At 46.0% G+C, this 21,733-nt stretch overlaps 1 protein-coding gene across 1 annotated transcript in view; it reads right to left on the bottom strand.

Annotated features, from left to right (window-relative positions):
• LOC137522854 (voltage-dependent calcium channel gamma-6 subunit-like) overlaps positions 1–21,733 on the bottom strand; it is a 208,385-nt gene that overhangs the window by 20,088 nt on the left and 166,564 nt on the right. The window contains exon 2 of the mRNA XM_068242989.1: positions 1,513–1,587. Within this exon, the coding sequence (XP_068099090.1) occupies positions 1,513–1,587 (75 nt within the window). The remainder of the gene's footprint in view (positions 1–1,512; positions 1,588–21,733) is intronic.

Genomic DNA, 21,733 nt, shown 5'->3' with positions numbered 1-21,733 from the left:
TCTACTTAGACCGCATGGCTCCACCCATGACCACAACCACATTCTGGTGCATGGCCACACCCATTTTCTGTCTGAAGTGCCCAAAAGTGCCCCGGATCTCTTAGGATGCTAGCAACGCCCCTGTCTGTTGGCCTTTATACTGAATAGAGGAGGTAAAATTGGTCAGTGATTGGCCAATCAAAATTGGTTGTGTGTATGCACCCTAATATTGCTGTGCTACTGCTGCTAATACCACCACCTCTCACAGCAATATTAACGCAGTTCCCCAACCCTGTCCTCAAGGCCCACCAACAGTGCATGTTTTGTAGAAATCCACACAGGTTGTTAATCAGCTCTGCTAAGCCTCTAATTACCCCACCTGTGCATGTTTGTGGTTTTCTGCAAAACCTGTACTATTGGTGGGCCTTGAGGACAGGGTTGGGGAGCTCTGGTCTAATGCATTTACTTTATGGTATTTTCACACATTGACAACTTTGTTTACAGCCCGACTGGGGAAAACAGAGAATGGTATGAGATTTACCTACAATGAAACCTGGAAAAGAAAATTTTATTACTGGACGGTTACAATAATCCTTCAGTGCTTCACCATTTTTGGGCCAAGAAAAGTTGAAAGGTACAATGGACCTTATGGAAGATTGCAGTTTTGGCTTCCTGCCTTTGCCACCTTGCTTTCTTGGCAAGGGGAATTGGGGAGGGAGTCGCAGGAGGTGCCAGCCAGGCCTGTGGACACCAGCCTTAAAGGAGTCATCAACTAAACCAAGTCCTCCCCACTCTACTTAACCGGGGCTTCCTCCAGCCCATTGCAGATGACACTTCCCATGCCGTAGCCCACCTTCAGCCGTTCGGCCCGGGGTCCCTGCTGGTGAGGAAGGCGACTTCCTCTAGTGCGCCTGCAAGAGCGCCGCTGTCCACGTTGTCTGCGGTGTACTGCACAGGCGCAGTAGTTCTGCACCTGCACAGTACACCGCAGACAACTTGGGTTTGATTGAAAGCAGGTTTTCGCGACCTCGAGGTTGCCCTCTGCACCGGCGGGGACCTGGGCCAATCGGCTGAGAGCGGAGGGGGACTTGCCTATGTTGCCTAGGTTTTCCCTGCAGGTGATAGGGTTCTGTTTGGGTTCAGTGATGGATTAGTAGGGCTCTGCACTTCACACCGTGCACTACATAGTAGTGGCAGTTAGGGATGAGTTGCAAATACTTTCTTCTTGCATTCAAATTTAATTTAAATTATATGCAGCTAGAAATTGGACCAATCAGAATAACTTCCATTCAATTTTTCAATTTTTATTGGTCCACGTTCAAGCTGCATAACATTCACATGGAATTTGAATGTGAGGAGAAATTACTTGCATCTCATTGATCATCCCTAGTGGCAATGCAGGAGGGGGCAGGCTTAGCAAAAGTCACATGTTACCGTTTATGGTTCAGGGAAATAACTATTTTTTTACATATGGATTCAAGTTTAATTTAACATTAGTTAACGTAAACATTTTTAGTGCAAAATCAAGCTTACCTTTGTGTGTAACACGCTGAAATATGTATGCATTTTCACCGGTTGTGAAGAACTTGAAATATGAGCAATTTGAATCTGTAAGAAAAGATAAAGAATGACAAGATAAAGTACTGGTATCATTTCTGGTCATTTACCGGAATATGTGCAGCAAGGATGATAATCTCACTAATGCTTTCACATCTACAAACACAATCATTATGGACACCATCGCTTCTAGTCTTTCTACTTGTTATTGGTATTCATTTATTTAATAATAATACCGCATTAAGCTGAAAAAAATTAAGTTTTAAGGTGGAACGTGAGGCATTTTTTGGCCATAGTGAGGAACCTCTGTAGTGTTTTTTACTGCAACTATACTATTAGGAAGAGCTCTCCTAACAAAAAAGGGCGCCTGGAAAAAAGGGCGCGGGGTGTAGCCGAATTTAGAAGTTTGAATGCAAAACCGTATTTTTCGTTTAAGAGGTTTTAAACGATAATTTAGTGCTAAATACGTTAAATAAACGGAAATGAAATGGCAAAATACCGTCTATAACAGTAAACGAATTCTGAAATGAAACGTCAAATAGCGTCTATAGCAAAAACGATATTTACACTTGTATTAAGCATAGTACTAGAATGGTAGGTTTTACAGGTATTTTACTACAATTATACCTAACTTTAGGGTCACAGATATCTCTCCTTATCCCTATCCCTCACCCCTAGACCCCCCTTTGTGTAAATACACATAATGTAATAAATTGTATTTATTACATATATTGTACTATAACTACACCTAACCTTACTCTCATACAGAGCCCTCCCTGTACCTATCCCTAACCCCTAGACCCCCCTGTTGGTGCCTAAACCTAAGACCCCCCTGGTGGTGCCTAAACCTAAGACTCCCCTGGTGGTGCCTAAACCTAAGACTCCCCTGGTGGTGCCTAAACCTAAGACCCCCCTGTTGGTGCCTAAACCTAAGACTCCCCTTCTGGTGCCTAAACCTAAGACCCCCCTGGTGGTGCCTAAAACTAACCACCACCCTGGTCCTAACCCTCCCTGTACCTATCCCTAACCCCTAAACCCCCTAGTAATGCCTAAACCTAACCATCCCCACTGCACAAAACACGCTAAACACATATAAACAATAATATATTTAATCCTTAAAATACTTCACTCCAAATAACATGAATAAAATAATTTATATATTTGTAATAGAATAACTAGCCTTAAAATCACGTAGAAATCTTAAAATAACAGTAATTTGTAATAGAATAACTAGCCTTAAAATCACGTAGAAATCTTAAAATAACAGTAATATTTAAAGCGATATTTTAGTAACTATAATCAACGCATTAGAAGTGTAAAAACAAAGTTAATACCATAAGCGATGTATTTCTAATACAATCAGCTTTAGAAACGTTATTTAAGCATTATACATATGAAAACAAATTTTAAATGATAAAAGAAGTGTAAACGAAATTTTAGTTGTTATAGTTTTATAAGCGCATTTTTAAAACGAAAAAAACTAGTTAAAACCCATATAAGCGAAATTTACAAACGAAAAAATAAGTATAATACAAAGTCTAAACGAACTTGTAAACGATATTTGTTATAAACTTTATCCTGTAAACGAAAACCTTTGTTAACACGATCCCTGTAACCGCTATTTCTCGTGCGCCCTTTTTTCCTGTCGGGCGCCGAATAGCCGATATTTTGCATTGCAGTCTATGGCGGCACCCTTTTTGTCCACTATCCCTGTGCGCCCTTTTTTACTAGTTCCTCCTCTCCCAGTAGCCCCCAAGTGTAATGTGGTTCTAATTAGAGAATAAGGTAAAGGTGTCACCAGTTGGGAAATATAAAACTGGATGGATAGTTCTACCACTTCTCCACTCTGTAGGGCCTGGTGCACACCAAAAACTGCTAGCAGATCCGCAAAACGCTAGCGGTTTTTGAAACGATTTTTCTTATTTTTATGAAGCGTTTCACCTAGCGTTTTGCGTTTTTGAGTAGCGTCTTTGGTGTAGTAGATTTCATATATTGTTACAGTAAAGCTGTTACTGAACAGCTTCTGTAACAAAAATGCCTGCAAAACCGCTCTGAACTGGCGATTTTCAGAGCGGTTTGCGTTTTTCCTATATTTAACATTGGAGGCAGAAACGCCTCCGCAATCCAAAAAATGCCTCAGCCCGAGAGTATGCGTTTCAGCAAAACACCTCCCGCTGTGGTGTGAACCACCCCATTGAAATACATTACCCTAGCGTATCCACAGCCGCAAGCGGCTGTAAAAACGCAAGAAAACCCGCTCGGTGTGCACCAGCCCTTAGTGAAAAATTTTCATGACTGCCCCTTTAAAGTGGACCTGAACTCTTGCACAGGACAGAAGGAAACATAGAGAAATGCACATCATTTCTAAGAAGGTGAAGTTCCGCTCAATGGTCCATGGCTATGACTAAGGACCAGTGTGTGTCCGAAACATGTCAGCGAACCTTTTATGCCGTGTGATTTATATTTAATTTATATTTAATAAAGATTTGATACTTTTGTGGACCATTGAGCAGAACTTCACCTCCTTAGATATTATATGATTTGGGGAACGAGTTACCTGGCTCTGTTCCCAATATCAAGGTTGAGCGGACATCACATTGAACTTTTCTATAGAGAAATGCACCCTGTATGTATTTAGAGAGTTTAGCCTGTTTAATTCCCCCTCATCTGTGACTAATCACAAGCGTAATTTGATCTCTCAGCTGTGTCAGCTTAGGAATCTCCTCTGCCAGGGCAGAGCTGCGAATTTGTAAACATAGGATGATAACAATGAAAGCAGGAAGTATATACAGTGCAGATTTATTGCAGGATTTGTATCAGCTGTAACAAAGAAAAGTTTTTCGTTAAATGTTATTATACTGTTGTGTATCTTTTAGAGCACAGAGGAAGTTCTGAGTTCAGGCCCGCTTTAATAATATCTACGCACCTTCCTGTTGAGACAGGGAGTCTGCAAAATACTCCCCATATCAGAGACACAGATGGCTGTAATGACGTGTATATTTGTGCTAAAGCAGTAACCAGAAAAAGGAGAGCCGAATGCACCAATCTGCAACGTTACGAAAAAAATATATGGACCATTGGCATTAACCTCCTGAGCGATAATCCCGAGCTGCACGGGGTATGTCGCGCAGGAGGAGTTCTCAGGCCCTGGTGGGCCGATTTGCATATTTTTTTTTTGTTACACGCAGCTAGCACTTTGCTAGCTGCGTGTAACTTCCGATCGCCGCCGCTCGCCGCCGATCCGCCGCTACCCGCCGTGCCGCGCAGCCCCCCCCCCCAGACCCCTTGCGCAGCCTGGCCAATCAGTGCCAGGCAGCGCTGAGGGGTGGATCGTGACTCCCTCTGACGTCACGATGTCCATGATGTCGGTGACGTCATCCCGCCCCATCGCCATAGCGACCAGGGAAGCCCAGCAGGAAATTCCGTTCTGAACGGGATTTCCTGCTTACTCTGATCGCCGAAGTCGATCGGAGTGGGTGGGGGGATGCCGCTGCGCAGCGGCTATCATGTAGCGAGCCCAGGGCTCGCTATATGATTTAACCTCCCTGGCGGTAAGCCCGAGCTGAGCTCGGGCTATGCCGCGCAGGAGGATTTCTCAGGGTCTGTTGGGGCGATTCGCCCCATTCAAAGTGCTGTGCGCGCAGCCAGCACTTTGCTAGCCGCGCGGCGCGCGTACAGCTCGATCGCCGCCGCTCTGCAGCGATCGCCCGCACGCAGCGGCGGAAGAGGGCCCCCCTGCCAGAGCCCTGCGCTGCCCGGACCAATGAGTTCCGGGCAGCGCTATGGGCTGGATCGATTGCGCCTGACGTCAGGACGTCGGCTGACGTCCATGACGTCATGCCGATCGTCGCCATGGCGACAGGAGAAGCCAAACAGGGGAACGCGTTATATACGCGTTCCCCTATTTGCTATTGGTGTCGGCGACGATCGCACTAGAGGGCCACATGCACCCTCTAGTGGTGTTTCATGTAGCTACCACTCTGGTAGCTTTACATGAAACAAAAAAAAATAATTAAAAAAAAAAAAAGGATTTTTGCTTATTTGTCAAAATAAATTAACCACCAGGGAGGCTTAAAAAGATTTTTTTTTAAAAAAAAGTGCTGCGCCCCCTCCTGGGCGATATAATTGTATCACCCAGAGGGTTAAAACCAGAATCTAACAAACAGACAAAGGGGGGTGGGTGGTGGCGGGGATGCCAGGCTGTAAATAAGACTGCCCATCTAGACTGCCCATTCAGTTCTCTACCGTCCAAGAGCAGCGACAATAGAGCAGTGACGGGCAAGGGGATGAATGGGTCAGTTGAAGCAGGGTTGTCCAAGGTGGTGACTAACAGAAGAGAGGTTGAGGTGGTACTGGGGGGTTATGGCAGGGGATTCCACCATTGAATGGATGGCGTGAACAATGTGTGGACAGTGTGGTATGGTCCTGCTGGTGAATGGTGAGCCACTTATTTAACAGGGTGGGGTCTGGAGGTCTGCAAACCTGCCAACAGCAATGTGAAATCTCTAGACGGGTTTATAGAAGTTCTGATAGATAGGGGTCACAGTACAGCGCTAAAAATCTAAAAAATCCTTATCACACTGTGCGAAATATTTTCTTATCCTGGAACCTTAAATATTTTCTGGAAGTGTTCACGTAATACAAGGGTTATTTTTCTCTTTTTCATGTACAATGACTTTGGTCTGCTTCGGGACAGTGCCAAACACTTCACAGAAATATGCCTTCAGCTTCCCAGATATTGTTGGCTGGTGACATCGGTCACCTACTTCTCTGCAAGGGACTATAAAGACACTCCTTTTCTCTGCCTTAAATAAGCCAACAGCAGAGATGAAAAAGCTGTTTAAAATTCGCTTCACAAGGCTGCTCACCTAAATTGACTCTGTGATCCATTTGCAATGCAGTTCATACATTTTCCTGTTTTGAAACTTTGCTGGACCCAAAAGGTATTTTTCATGTCCTCTAAATTTTTGTAGTAAATAGCCGTGGAATGTTTTTCATTAGTGCCACATCCACTATCTCATTTTTTCCCCAGATGACGGTGTTTAAAATAATGATAGGCTGCTGGGAAACTCACACGTGGAAGAAACTTTTGGGGCAGGAAAACGCTGCATCCCATCGCAGAAACAGCAATAGTTCTATGGAGCTATCACATTTATTACGATGCGGCAAGAGTGTATGAGCATCGTGCTTCTTTTACCCGGGAAGGAGGCATACTTTCAGTGGCGTAGCTAAGGAGCTATGGGCCCCGATGCAAGTTTTACAATGGGGCCCCCCAAGCATTCTATAAATAACAGTTGATACGGCGCACCAAAACCTGCCAATAGCAACTACAGTGTCAGAGGAGTAAGAAGGGGGATGGGGAACAGCTAGTTAATGATTACCACTATTCAAAGTATCTATAGAAGTGATTATTATGAGCACAGGACCAATAGAGAGCTAATACTGTAGTTGAGGGAGGGCCCTTTGGGCCCCCCTCTGGCCCCTATGCGGTCGCACCCTCTGCAACCCCTATTGCTACGCCCCTGCATATTTTCATTGTAAAGTATACCTCACTGTATGGTCACATTGCAGGGGTAATGTGCTGTACAACCTTTTCGGACAGTGCCATTGCAGAAGAATCGCACCACAATGGACTTAAGGTCCGCACCCACTATGCAATTTTTCCAACAATGGAAATTTTTTAAAGGATGAGTGATCGTTTCCACGATTTTGCGATGTGATGTACATGCACGTGATTACACAAATGACGTTTGGTGACGCGCAGTGGTAATGATCGTCATGGCGGATCTTTAAGATCCCCGAAAAAGCCACATAAAATACTGCGATGACATAGGGGCTTTCGTTTGTACCTGTGCTTTGTGGCTTCAATAAAAGAAGATTCTATGAGGAGTGCCGGAGTCTGTCAGTTCTTTCAGCTATAAAATACTGCGATTGCTTGACTGCCCATTCTCGCCCGTTGTGTGCCATCGCATGTACCCACCTGCAGGAAGATGGATCGGGGAATGCTCCTCGTTGGGGGACGTTGCTGGGATCCATGTTCCTGGTTTGTCAGGTGAGTATTCAGCATTAGAGGTGCAGCAGGCCAGTGATGGCCACATGCACACTAGCAGTCATCCTGCAGCCTCATGACACTCCTCCCCAAACGTTCACTGGCAGTTGGTCAGGTAAATGGCATGGTCATTCTGGAGGTGTGGCCAACTGAGATACTGAGCTTAAAGAGAAACTCCGACCAAGAATTGAACTTTATCCCAATCAGTAGCTGATACCCTTTTACATGAGAAATCTATTCCTTTTCACAAACAGACCATCAGGGGGTGCTGTATGACTGATATTGTGGTGAAACTCCTCCCACAAGAAACTCTGAGCACCGTGGTACTCCTGGCAGATTCCTGTCTGAGAACCTTGTTGCATTATGGGAAATAGCTGTTTACAGCTGTTTCCAACTGCCAAAAAAGCATGCAGCAGCTACATCACCTACCAACAGTAAAAATGTCACCATGTAATAAATGTCAGAATGTAAATCATGGATTTAAAAGATTTCACAATGGTAAAGCACTGACTAAATCATTTATACATAATTATTGTAAAATGTAGCACTTTTTTTTATTACATTATTTTTATTGGAGTTCCTCTTTAACCATGCACCACTAGTGACTGGCTGGCTCAGCTGGCCCAATCCTATCCCCTCCCCACGATGTGGACTGTGTCATTTAACTGTCCGACTGCTGGAAAAGGAGAGAAAAGGCAGGGATGCTTTTTATAAATATTTATCCAGTATAGTGTCTTTAAATATAGTCAGGCTGTATCATATAAATAAAGAGAAAACATTTTTAGTAAATCCAGCCACTCAGACCATTTGAGCATTTGAGTGGAGAGAGGAGCCAGCCTGGTGATGGTGTCTCTGATCTCAGCTCACATCTAGCAAGTTGACCACCTCTGTGCGGAAGGAAAGGTTTATTAATGTGTTGACCTTTAATTGTATTTGAAAGACAATATTTTACTTTTCAGTAGAGATTTAAAAAAAAAACACATGGATGGTATTCACTGCTATACAGCAATATCATTTCCTTGCTTCAGATTATTCTTGCTCATAGATAACAGCCCGTCGTACATGTGTCAGAAGGATGGTCTAAAAAATTTAAATAGAAAACAGCTGATATTTCTTGGTCAATATCAGTAATTGGAAAAATAAAAAAAACATACACTTAAAGCGGTTTAAAACCCTGACATAATATTCAATAAAAACATGTTTACCTACTTTTTATATGCCATACGGTTATCAACCCCCCCCCCCCCTCCAAACAACCACATTTTTTTATGGAAATATTGACGGGTTGGGGCAAATTTTGTTTTTTTGGGGGGGAAAAGGAGTCATCAAGATGTAGACGGAGCTAACCGTTATGATACGCTTTACAGTGGCGTATCTAGGCAAGGCAGCGCCAATGGCAAATACTAAAATTGCGCCCCCCAGCCCTCCCCCCCACACACACACACCTACAATTAACAGCATTCTGTCTAACCTTTTTGGACAGGGTAACCCCATCATGCATTCAGAACACACACACACAAATACCAGAATGTAACAGTCACTAGGAAATAAATGAGGCTATCCTTCTGATCCTCTGCCTCTAATACTTTAAGGCATGGAACATACTTGACTGTTTTCATACGCGTTTTCTGCACAGAAGAACTGAAAAATCATGTTAATCAAGGGGCTAGTTCACACTTAGGCTACTTGCACACCAAGACGTTGCGTTAGGTGCTACGTTAAGGTCGCATAACGTGCACCTAATGCAACGCATGGTGGTGCGGGAGAGGACGGTAGAGTGAGCCGCGTTAGGCGGCTCTATCCGTATAAGGTCTCCCAGAGTGGCGCTGATTGGCCGGCGGGACCACGTGATGCTGCGCGAGACACTCCGCATCACGTGGTCCCGCCGGCCAATCAGCGGCCGCCAGTGCAGTGAATATTAAGTAGCCATGTGCGCGGCTACTGTAGCAGCATCTCCCCGCCTCCTCTCACCCTCAACTGCGCATGTGCAAACAGTCTAACGCGGCTATAGCCGCTCTAACGCCGTAGCATGCTGCACTTTCCGAACAACGTGCAGCGTTACATGTAACGCAACGTGGGCTGTGTGAACAGCCCACTTGTGTTACACTGCTGTGTGTTGGGGGAGCGTTACAGGTGCACTAACGTGCGCCTGTAACGTCTGGTGTGTAAGCAGCCTAAATGTGTTTTTCTTGCACAGAAAAAAAAAACTGACATTCTGCATGATAATTCTGCTCATTTTGTCAGTTTTCTGTATCAATTACATTAACTGTTGTGAAAAAAGCACACGTTTTTCTGCATAGAAACACACTTGGTGTGCAGAAAATGTGCGCAGAAAAAGCTGAGTTGAAAACTGAAAAACAAGTGTGATCCCTGCCTTAGCCATAGACCCTGAACAAGCATGCAGAACAAATGTCTATAACACATCTGACAAGATTAGCTGCATGCATGTTTCAGGTGCGTTATTTAGACCCTAGTGACCAGAAGGATCAGCATGATTTCCATGCAACTGGTATTGTTTAAAAGGAAACAAATATGGCAGCCACGACTCTCATATGAATGAAAGCAATGAAACATTTGCAGTGACAATTATAACATAATAAAAGCCTGACAACCTATTAAATATCAGTAGATAGGTACTGAGCTAGAAATATAATGCATTTTAACAACTGAGGTACACTGTACAAGAGAGAGATTGTTAAATCTGGCCACAGAGATGCCAGCAGTGTAATGGTTAAAGTGCAGAGAGTGTCATAAAGAAAGTAAGTAAACAGCACACTGAGATAAGGCTGAGGAATGCTGAGATAAGGCTGAGGAATGTGTGAATGACAGAGCTGAATGGATTTGAGATCTTGTAACCTCCAGACCAGGAGCATCTGCTGCTATCTCCGGGGACTAAGACATGGTAGGGAGTGAGGGAAAACTGTGGAGCTCACCTCTCAATAGCTTGTAACAGTGCTGGGCGTAATGGAAAAAACTACGCTTACGGATCATTACGCGTAATTTTACGCTATTACGCATTACGGAATTACGCTTACGGCGTAGACATTTATTTACGGTTCATGTCTGTAATTACGCATAGCCCTTACTAGTGTTGGGCGAACAGTGTTCGCCACTGTTCGGGTTCTGCAGAACATCACCCTGTTCGGGTGATGTTCGAGTTCGGCCGAACACCTGACGGTGCTCGGCCAAACCGTTCGGCCATATGGCCGAACTAAGAGCGCATGGCCGAACGTTCCCCGAACGTTCGGCTAGCGCTGTGATTGGCCGAACGGGTCACGTGGTTCGGACCCGAACGCGCTCTGATTGGCCGAACTGTCACGTGGTTCGGGTAAATAAATACCCGAACCACGTCATATCTCCGCCATTTGTCTGTGGGTTTAGCTTTGGGTAGGCAGGCAGGGTAGTTCGCGCTCCAGCCACGCTAGCCAGGGTCCCCCCCAGTCATTGTGTGTCACTGCTGGGAACAGTAGTACACCGCTCGTTCAGCCACACTATATAGCATTCTGTGTACTGTTCTGTGTCTGCTGGGAACAGTAGTACACCGCTCGTTCAGCCACACTATATAGCATTCTGTGTACTGTTCTGTGTCTGCTGGGAACAGTAGTACACCGCTCGTTCAGCCACACTATATAGCATTCTGTGTACTGTTCTGTGTCTGCTGGGAACAGTAGTACACCGCTCGTTCAGCCACACTATATAGCATTCTGTGTACTGTTCTGTGTCTGCTGGGAACAGTAGTACACCGCTCGTTCAGCCACACTATATAGCATTCTGTGTACTGTTCTGTGTCTGCTGGGAACAGTAGTACACCGCTCGTTCAGCCACACTATATAGCATTCTGTGTACTGTTCTGTGTCTGCTGGGAATAGTGGTACACCGCTCGTTCAGCCACACTATATAGCATTCTGTGTACTGTTCTGTGTCTGCTGGGAACAGTAGTACACCGCTCGTTCAGCCACACTATATAGCATTCTGTGTACTGTTCTGTGTCTGCTGGGAATAGTGGTACACCGCTCGTTCAGCCACACTATATAGCATTCTGTGTACTGTTCTGTGTCTGCTGGGAACAGTAGTACACCGCTCGTTCAGCCACACTATATAGCATTCTGTGTACTGTTCTGTGTCTGCTGGGAACAGTAGTACACCGCTCGTTCAGCCACACTATATAGCATTCTGTGTACTGTTCTGTGTCTGCTGGGAACAGTAGTACACCGCTCGTTCAGCCACACTATATAGCATTCTGTGTACTGTTCTGTGTCTGCTGGGAACAGTAGTACACCGCTCGTTCAGCCACACTATATAGCATTCTGTGTACTGTTCTGTGTCTGCTGGGAACAGTAGTACACCGCTCGTTCAGCCACACTATATAGCATTCTGTGTACTGTTCTGTGTCTGCTGGGAACAGTAGTACACCGCTCGTTCAGCCACACTATATAGCATTCTGTGTACTGTTCTGTGTCTGCTGGGAACAGTAGTACACCGCTCGTTCAGCCACACTATATAGCATTCTGTGTACTGTTCTGTGTCTGCTGGGAATAGTGGTACACCACTCGTTCGCCACTGTATAGCATTGTGCTCTGTGTCGCTGCTGGGAATAGTGGTACACCGCTCACCCGTCACTGTATAGCATTGTGCTCTGTGTCGCTGCTGGGAATAGTGGTACTGTATAGCATTTCTGTACTGCCACTGTACTGCTGCCAGTCAGCGTGTACTGTAAGGATAAGTGAAATGAGGAAGAAATCCGGTGAAAGAGGGAGGGGCAAGGGAAGAGGTGTTTCCCCTGACGGTTCACGTACAGGCCACAGGGGAGCACCCAAGAAAACCCACTCAATACCGCCCATGTTGTCCAGGACAACAACCCTCACAAATCCAAAAGAACAGGACCAGATAATTACTTGGATGACCTCTCAAGCGTCCAGCAGTGGGTTAAGCAGCACCAGCACATCACGCACGAGGTCCGAGTCCTCAGCCAGTTACAAGGAGCCAGTGGGCACAAAGCTGACACAACCGGCAGCGACACCACGCACACAACTGCCAGATAACCAGTCCGATGAATTACCTCAGGACACAATGGGGTATTCGCAGGAGCTATTCCCAGCCCAACAAACTTCCACCTTTCAAAGGTCAATGGAGGAACAGCCAGAAATGTTGTGCCTGGATTCACGACCGTTAACTGTGGGAAATGCACCGCGCACTGAAATACAAGGCGAGTCCGAAGAGGACTCGGAAACCCAAATCCCAGAGCAATTTGGGCAGGAGGGGTTGTAATTGCAGGAGGTCGGCCGACAAGATCTGGAAGACGACGTTGGAGTGTGCTGCGCAGAGGTTGTTGTGGGGAGCTCTACTCCACGGCGGTGGCCCACAATGACATATGACGAGTTTGAGGAGATGGAAGAGGAGGGTATGGACAATGTGGACAGAGACCCAGATTTTGTTTGTGAACGAGAACATCGCCGTCGTAGCAGCAGCACAGATGAGTCTGTTGAAGAACACACTGCTGCACGAGTTCGCCTTGTGCCACAAGGTAGGCGGCGCGCAATTTCAGGCACCACAAGCGTGGAAGTTCAAGTGAGAGGCAAAAGAGGAGCAAACAGAAATCGCCAGCAAGGAGGCAGGTGCTCCAAAGTCTGGGCTTTCTTTGAAGACTGCACTGAGGATGTTACCATGGCGATTTGCAAGGTGTGCAAGACCCGCCTGAGCAGGGGGAAAAATATTAACAACCTCTCCACCACCAGCATGAGCCGTCACATGCTATCCAAACATCCCACTCTTTGGGCAAACGCGTCAGGACAGGGTACCAGAAACAACACTGCCTCCCTTGGGTTCACCAGACTCACCACCAGACCCGCCTCAGCAGCAGCAGTAGCCCAGCCATTGCGTGGTTCACAACATTCACAAACATCAGACGACGCTGACACTGTCACTTTCCGGAGTAGTGCTCTTGAGGTCTCCCAGTGTTCATCAAACACAACAACCAACAGCCCTTCCGTGTGCAGCGCTACGGTTCAGTTGTCTGTGTCGGAGATGTTTGAGCGCAAGAGGAAATTGCCAGCAAATGACCCCCGGGCCGTGGCAGTAACAGCCAGCATAGCCAAGCTTCTGGCCTGCGAAATGCTGCCATATCGATTGGTGGAGACAAACAGCTTCAAGGGCATGATGTCAGTGGCCATCCCACGTTACGTGGTTCCCAGCCGCTACCACTTTGCACGCTCTGCAGTGCCTGAGTTGCATGAGCACGTGGTCAGCAAAATAACCCGAAGCTTGAAGAATGCCGTTGCCTGCAAGGTTCACCTCACCACTGACACCTGGACGAGTGCGTTCGGCCAGGGTCGATACATCTCCCTTACCGCGCACTGGGTGAACCTTGTGGAGCCTGGCAGCGATTCCTCACCTGCTACGGCACGGGTGTTGCCCACGCCACAAACAGCTGCACCGCCGTCCCTCCCACTGGATAACAGCAGCACCTACCTCTCTGACTCCTTCTCCTCCAACGCATCTCAAAGCTGTACCTCATCCGGAAACGCTAACCCAGCAGCAGTAGGATCGTGGAAGCAGTGCAGCACAGCTGTTGGCATGCGTCAGCAAGCGTTGCTGAAGCTAATCTGCCTTGGGGATAAGCAGCACACAGGGGAGGAAATTTGGAGGGGAATAAAGGAACAGACGGATTTGTGGCTGGCACCGCTGGACCTGAAACCGGGCATGGTTGTGTGTGATAATGGGAGTAATCTCATTCGCGCTTTAAGGTTGGCTAAGCTGACACACATCCCTTGCCTGGCGCACGTGATGAACCTAGTAGTTCAGCGGTTCCTGAGGACATACCCAGGCGTGCCCGATCTGCTGTTGAAGGTGCGTCGAGTGTCCAAACATTGTAGAAATTCCAGTACTGCTTCGGGGGCACTCGCCAAGATGCAGGAGCGCTTCAATCTCCCCCACCATCGCTTGCTGTGTGATGTCCCTACGCGCTGGAATTCTACGCTGCACATGCTAGCCCGCTTTTGCGAGCAGAAGAGTGCAGTGGTCCAGTACATGACGGCGCAGTACCGAGGCGCATCCGGCCAGCTGCCAAGCTTCTGTGGATCCGATTGGGCCAACATGTTGGACCTCTGCCAAGTCCTCCAAAATTTTGAGCAATCCACGTTGCTTGTGAGCAGTGACAACTCTTCAGTCAGCATTACCATACCACTGCTGTGTTTACTGAAGAGGTCGATGTTAAAAATCAAGGAAACAGCTGTCATGATGCAACTGGGGGAATCTGAAGGAGAAAACGATCAGCGTGATGGTACCAACATCAGGCCATCCGCCTCAGGGAACGCTGGCCCCAGCAGCTATGACGAAGAAGAGGAGGAGGAACAGCTGGAGTTGGAGCAGGAATTTCATGCCACCACTGACGAGGGCCAGAGCGGTGCACGTTGGACTTCCACAATTCAACGCGAATGGTCAGCAGAAGCAGACCAGGAGGAAGGTGACGACTATGATGCATCACAACAACTATCACAACGCTCACAAGAGGATGATGAGGATTCTGGTAGGACTCTGGCACACATGGCTCAATTCATGCTAGACTGCATTGAACGTGACCCACGCATTGTGCGCATTCTGGACAACACCAATTACTGGGTTTATACCCTTCTGGATCCACGGTACAAACACAATGTTCCAAAACTGCTTGAAGAAAGAGTCAGACAGGTCAAAATGGAAGAATACCAGCAGGCCCTTGTGGAGACTTTAGAGAGGAGATTGACATCCTCCCCCTCCTCTAGCCAGTTGTACGCAGACAGACTGACTTCCGCAAACCCAGGACGACCAGGAGGGCAGCAAACAACGCAAGCCGCAGCTAGTACCCAAAAGGGAATGGTATCGGCAGTGTCCTTGGAGTGGGAAAATTTTCTGACACCCATGCAGCCGCAGCCCACTGAACAGCAAGCGTGCAGATCCACCTCCAACACCGATCGCCTGGAGAAGATGGTCAAGGACTACATGTCAGATGGCGTAGCTGTGTGGAACCATCCATCTGCACCCTTCAACTATTGGGTATCGAAGCTAGACACCTGGCACGAACTGGCAATGTACGCAATAGAGGTGCTGGCTTGCCCGGCAGCCAGCGTTATGTCGGAACGCTGTTTCAGTGCTGCCGGAGGCATCGTCACAGATCGGCGTATCCGCCTCTCTACAGAAAATGCAGACCGTCTGACTCAAATTAAAATGAATCAATCCTGGATTGGAAATGACTACGCAACACTCCAGGACCCCAACCAAGTAACATGACCAATGAACATCTGGGATGGTGTTGCGTTTCCGGGCCCTGTTTATTGAACCTCTCATCTGTATTACATTTATGACTGCATGGCGGCAAAAAGCATTGCTGCTATATCCGCACGCTTTTTGTCCACATGCAAGGCCTGGGTTGTTGTGTCTCACAAAGCGTGGCCTTCTCCTCCTGCGCCTGCTCCTGTTCCATCACGTCTGCTGCTGCTGGGTTAGCGTTGCCGCGTGGTCCCTGTTTATTGAACCACTTATCTTTATTACATTTATGACTGCATGGCGGTACAAAGCATGCTATCCGCACGCTTCTTGCCCTCATGCAAGGCCTGGGTTGTTGTGTCTCACAAAGCGTGGCCTTCTCCTCCTGCGCCTGCTCCTGTTCCATCACGTCTGCTGCTGCTGGGTTAGCGTTGCCGCGTGGTCCCTGTTTATTGAACCACTTATCTTTATTACATTTATGACTGCATGGCGGTACAAAGCATGCTATCCGCACGCTTCTTGCCCTCATGCAAGGCCGGGGTTGTTGTGTCTCACAAAGCGTGGCCTTCTTCTCCTCCTGCGCCACCCTCCTCCTGTTCCATCACGTGTGCTGCTGCTGGGTTAGCGTTACCGGTCCCTTTTCCTGGAACCTCTTATATGTATTACATTTATGACTGCATGCCGACAAAAAACATGTTACCTGTGCAAAGAAAACAGACATTTCCCGCATTTAAAAGACAGTTTTCCCTTTGAAACTTTAAAATCGATTTTCTCAAAAACTATAAGCTCTTTTTGCTAATTTTTTTTTCCTCTTGTACCCACTCCCAAGGTGCACATACCCTGTAAATTTGGGGTATGTAGCATGTAAGGAGGCTTTACAAACCACAAAAGTTCGGGTCCCCATTGACTTCCATTATGTTCGGAGTTCGGGTCGAACACCCGAACATCGCGGCCATGTTCGGCCTGTTCGGCCCGAACCCGAACATCTAGATGTTCGCCCAACACTAGCCCTTACGCAATTACGCGTAAGAATACCGTAATGCAGGTTGTTACGTTATTGCCTTACGCGTAATTTCCTACTAGCAATTAATGCGTAAGGCCATGCTCCCAAGCGGAAAAGTTGACGCATGGATCAGTGTTAGGTAGCCGCCAACTTTAAGGGTTAATAGCAAAGCCCCCTTAATTTCTTAGAGCCTCAAATTTGGAGAATATATTAAGGCGATCAGAAGGAATAAGAGGAAAAATTTTTTTTTTCAAAAAGACCTTATAGTTTTTGAGAAAATCGATGTTAAAGTTTCAAAGGAAAAATATATACATTTAAAAACCCGCCGACTTTAACGGTTAATAGCAAAGCCTGCTTAAAATTTAGGAACACCAAATTCCCGGGGTATATTAAGGGGAATGTTTCGGTGAAGTTCCTCTTTAAGCACTTCAGTACCAACAGTCTCTGGCCCCCTAAGGACCAGAGCCCACTGATACAAGAAACAGGGCCTACTGGTCACCCTGCATGGACCCGCCGCTATCACCTATTAAGTCGCTCTCAATGAGATTGGGTCACAGTTTCCAATGAAATCAGCTCCTGGCCGGCTCACAGAGCTCTGCTGTCATACCAACAGCAGGGCGAGTGGGCTACAGCGGGGGGAGTGTTGCAATCGGCGGCAGCAGCTGGAATGCACGGCCGGCTAATTGAAATCTATGCCTTGGCAGGGCTTAAATTTCAATTAGCATGGTCCAAAAGTGGTTCATAAGGTTTCTTCTACTTCCTCTTCTGGTGTTAACAAATGTTAATACAAACTAGTAGTTAAAGGGAACCAGAAAGGAACGGGGGGTTGAAAAAAGAAAATGATTTTATACATACCTGGGGCTTCTTCCAGCTCCATAAGCCTGAATCGCTCCCACGCCGCAGTCCTCAGCTTCCTGGATCCGCCGGTACCGGGCCCGTCACTTCCGGCGGACGCGGCCAATTGTCCGCATCACAGGGGCTCCCTCCATACATGTACGCATGCGGCAGCGCAGTAAGCAGCCACATGCGTATCTGTATGGAGAGAGAGCACCCTGTAATGCGGAGAATTGGCCGCGTCCGCCGGCCGACTTGCCGACTCGCGGCAATGACGGGACCCGGTGGCGGCGGATCCAGGCAGCGGAGGACGGCGGCGTGGGAGCGATCCGTGCGTATGGGGCTGGAGGAAGCCCCAGGTATGTATATTGAATCCTCTCTGGTTCCCTTTAAGGGGTTTCCCAAAACCTTTTCCTACTGCATGCAGCAATAAAAAGGAACATTTTGGCAAGAATCCCGCTGTAAGCCTGGGTATCCGTAAAAAAATCCATGTTGGAGAATATATGTTTACCAGAAGAATGTACACAAATTAGTGAATTTAAATTAAGAAGTTTTAAATCAGGATGATACCATTTATTGGCTAACTACAAATGAATAAGAATAAACAAGCTTTCGGCCTTGCAGCCTTCGTCAGGTTTACATCCTGTTAGTTTGCAAGCTGGTGGTACAGACAGCTTATATACATGCAACATCAAAAGGGAAAACAGATATTTTTTTCAAGCATAAATTCGTCATTAAGATGCCTTAATACAAACAGACCATCTAAATGGGGTAAGATAAGGATCCTTGTTTACTCCATTTCTCACAGACCTGGTATTAGTATTGACCCAGAGGTATCGTAAATTCTTAGTTCACAAGTTCAGCTAGAGTGGCTGAGACAGTTCATATATCATCAATCTCATACCAATATATACCAATACCCTACTGAATTTAAATTATTAATCACTAAATAGACAACTTATAAATACATTTGAATTAGTCACGTATTAACACTATCAGACCAAACATGGCCACTCCCGGTATAAACACACGATGATTGCTGACACAGTAACTCTACGCTAACTTGGCAGAGGACATTCCTTTAATGCATGCCTTTAGACAGAAACAATCTGGCTCCAATTGGGCAACCATAACCCACAGTAATAATCAATTATGTTTAGAATAGCATGCATAAAGATATATGTTATTAATTAATTAACCAGAAGCAAGTGACATTACATCACCTTTACTATAGGAATAAGATATATTGGCAGTGTTAAATGCTGTCTGTACAGCTGTTTACTTTCTCTCCTGCTGCTAGCACAGAAATGCACGCTCATCAGTCAGGCAGAGGGGACTGAGCACAGTATGCTCTTACAGTGATTGATATCACCATGCTTTAGGAGAAGCAAAGGCAGCTATTCTACAAAGCAACGTCTATTCCGCTTATACATTTTATTGAAAAGAAAAAAGGTTTTGTGGCCAACATGAATAATCTTGTCTCACTTGAAAAGTCATAACTGGTGGAGGGAGTCACCCAAGGAATGTGAAATACTTTAAAGGCACTAGAAAGGAGAGGAATAGGTTAACCTACCTCTTCTGAAGAATGGGCTAGTCATAGATTGACTAAATGAAAAGGATCTTTATTATACAGAGTTATGATTACGGGTTTTGCAAGTAATTCCTGCATCTTCAGGTCAGTGAAACGTGCTTCAATGAACAAATCACATTGGAGCTGATGGTCTTGCAGGCGGGACAATGGCATCATTGGTAGGCCAATCACTGCCCTTGATCAATAGCGGTGATGTATGACATAATGATGGTGCTGTGGTCCCACCCGTGAGACCATCGGCAGCAGTTAGCAAAAGGAGCAATGGGCGGCTGTGATTGGCCAGTCTGATTGTTGGTTACGTGCCAAAGCTTCCCCTCTGACTGGCTATGGTGATCTCTCGCCAGTGAAGGGGTTTATATGGGAGGTACTGTATATATGATATGAGGAATATATGATGGGGAGGGATATATATATATATATATATATATATATATATATATATATACTCGAAGCAGGTAAACACGGAGCATGCAGCCGGCTGGTAATAGAGCGCCCATTGTATAATAAGGGCACAGGAAAACACTATAGCAATAGCAATAGCTTTTGGTAATAAAGAAATAAAAGGAACTAATAATAGAAATAGACATGTATCAATAAAATGATGGAAAATTTTACTCCAATATAATTTTTTTTGTTCTGCTATTGGCTTGGATGCACCTAGGGCCCAAATTACCGCTAATAGCGGCTGTTAGCATTCCAATTATCAGTGAATAAAGTTAGGCTGGTGTGTGTGTGTTTGGGGGGGGGGGAGGGTTTCTTAAAGATAACGTGAGGTGGGTTCTAAGAATCCAATTAGCACACAGAGGCTGGGTCTGCATATAATACCCAGCCTCTGTTGCTATACTGTTTGCCCTAGTCTCCCTCCTGCGCTCTGCTGTACCCCATAAATCAATCGCTGTGCTGGCGACATACAGCGTGTCGCCAGCCGGCTGTTTACATCTGAAGTGTCAGTCTCTGCCTTTACTCCATAGCGCCACTCCCCGCCTGCGTCCTTTCCCTCCTGCTGATAGGAGGGAAGGGACACAGGCGGGGAGCGGCGATATCGGAGGCGGGGGAGCGGCAGAGACTGACACTTCAGATGTAAACAGCCGGCTGATGACACGCTGTATGTTGCCAACACAGCTATTTATTTATGGGGGTACAGCAGAGCGCAGGGGGGAGACTAGGGCAAACAGTATAGCAACAGAGGCTGGGCATTTTATACAGACCCAGCCTCTGTGTGCTAATTAGATTCTTAGAACTCACCTCGGGTTCTCTTTAAGTTTAGACGTGTGGGGGTGGGTTAAGGTTAGGGGGTGGGTTAAGGTTAGGCACCACTGGGTAGTGATGCTCAAATACCCCTTTTTAAAATTCGAGTTTGGTCGAATTCGAATAGTAAATTATTCGAGGTCAGTCGAATATTCGAGTCGAATAATTTTTACTATTCGATTCGACCTCGGACTTCGAGCTCACTATTCGAGTCGGTATTCGAGCTCACTATTCGAGCTGACTATTCGAATTGGCCTTAAATAGCTTCCAACACTTGTTTTGAGGGTGAATGATGCAAGAAACATCTTTTTTTCCAAGTAACAACAGCAAGTGATTATGTGGGGATGTTCCTTTAAAAAAAAATGTGGAAAGAGAAGTTGTGTCCTAAATTTTGTTCAGTAGTGTTACTGTATATACTTGTTCTTCTTCTTCTTTATCTTTCTTCTTCTTCTAGATCTTCTTCTTCTATATCTTCTTCTTCTTCTTCTTCTTCTTCTTCTTCTTCTTCTTCTTCTTCTTCTTCTTCATCATCTTCTTCTTCTTCTTCTTCTTCATCATCTTCTTCTTCATCTTCTTCATCTTCTTCTTCATCTTCTTCATCTTCTTCTTCTTCATCTTCTTCTTCTTCTTCTTCTTCATCTTCTTCTTCTTCATCTTCTTCTTCTTCATCTTCTTCATCTTCTTCATCTTCTTCTTCTTCTTCTTCATCTTCTTCTTCTTCATCTTCTTCTTCTTCATCTTCTTCATCTTCTTCTTCTTTTTCATCTTCTTTTTCATCTTCTTCTTCATCTTCTTCTTCATCTTCTTCTTCATCTTCTTCTTCTTCATCTTCTTCATCTTCTTCTTCTTTATCTTCTTCTTCTTTTTCATCTTCTTCTTCATCATCTTCACGTATTTCTCTTTTCAATTTTTTTTTAAAGAAATGCAGCTATTTTTGAGCGTAACAAATAGCTGGTGGGCGCACGCATGTTGGAAGCGCCATTGTATGTGCTCCCTGGCAGTGGAAACACAAAGACAGCAGGAGGTAAATTCAGCAGCAGGAGGAGGAGGATGAGTGTGTGGCAGCAGGCAGTCAATGAGGCAGGCAGCTCGCCGTGACATAATAGCCCTGGTACCTAGCGGTGATACCAGGGCTGTAAATAAACACAACAGGAGGTCCCAGACAGCGGTCGTGCAGCCCACATTGTGTCCAATACACAACTGGGACAACACAGTTTTCAACCCGGGCACC

The sequence above is a fragment of the Hyperolius riggenbachi genome, chromosome 6, assembly GCF_040937935.1.
Source record: "Hyperolius riggenbachi isolate aHypRig1 chromosome 6, aHypRig1.pri, whole genome shotgun sequence".
Lineage (NCBI taxonomy): Eukaryota > Metazoa > Chordata > Amphibia > Anura > Hyperoliidae > Hyperolius > Hyperolius riggenbachi.
This window is presented reverse-complemented; position numbering and strand designations above follow the sequence as displayed.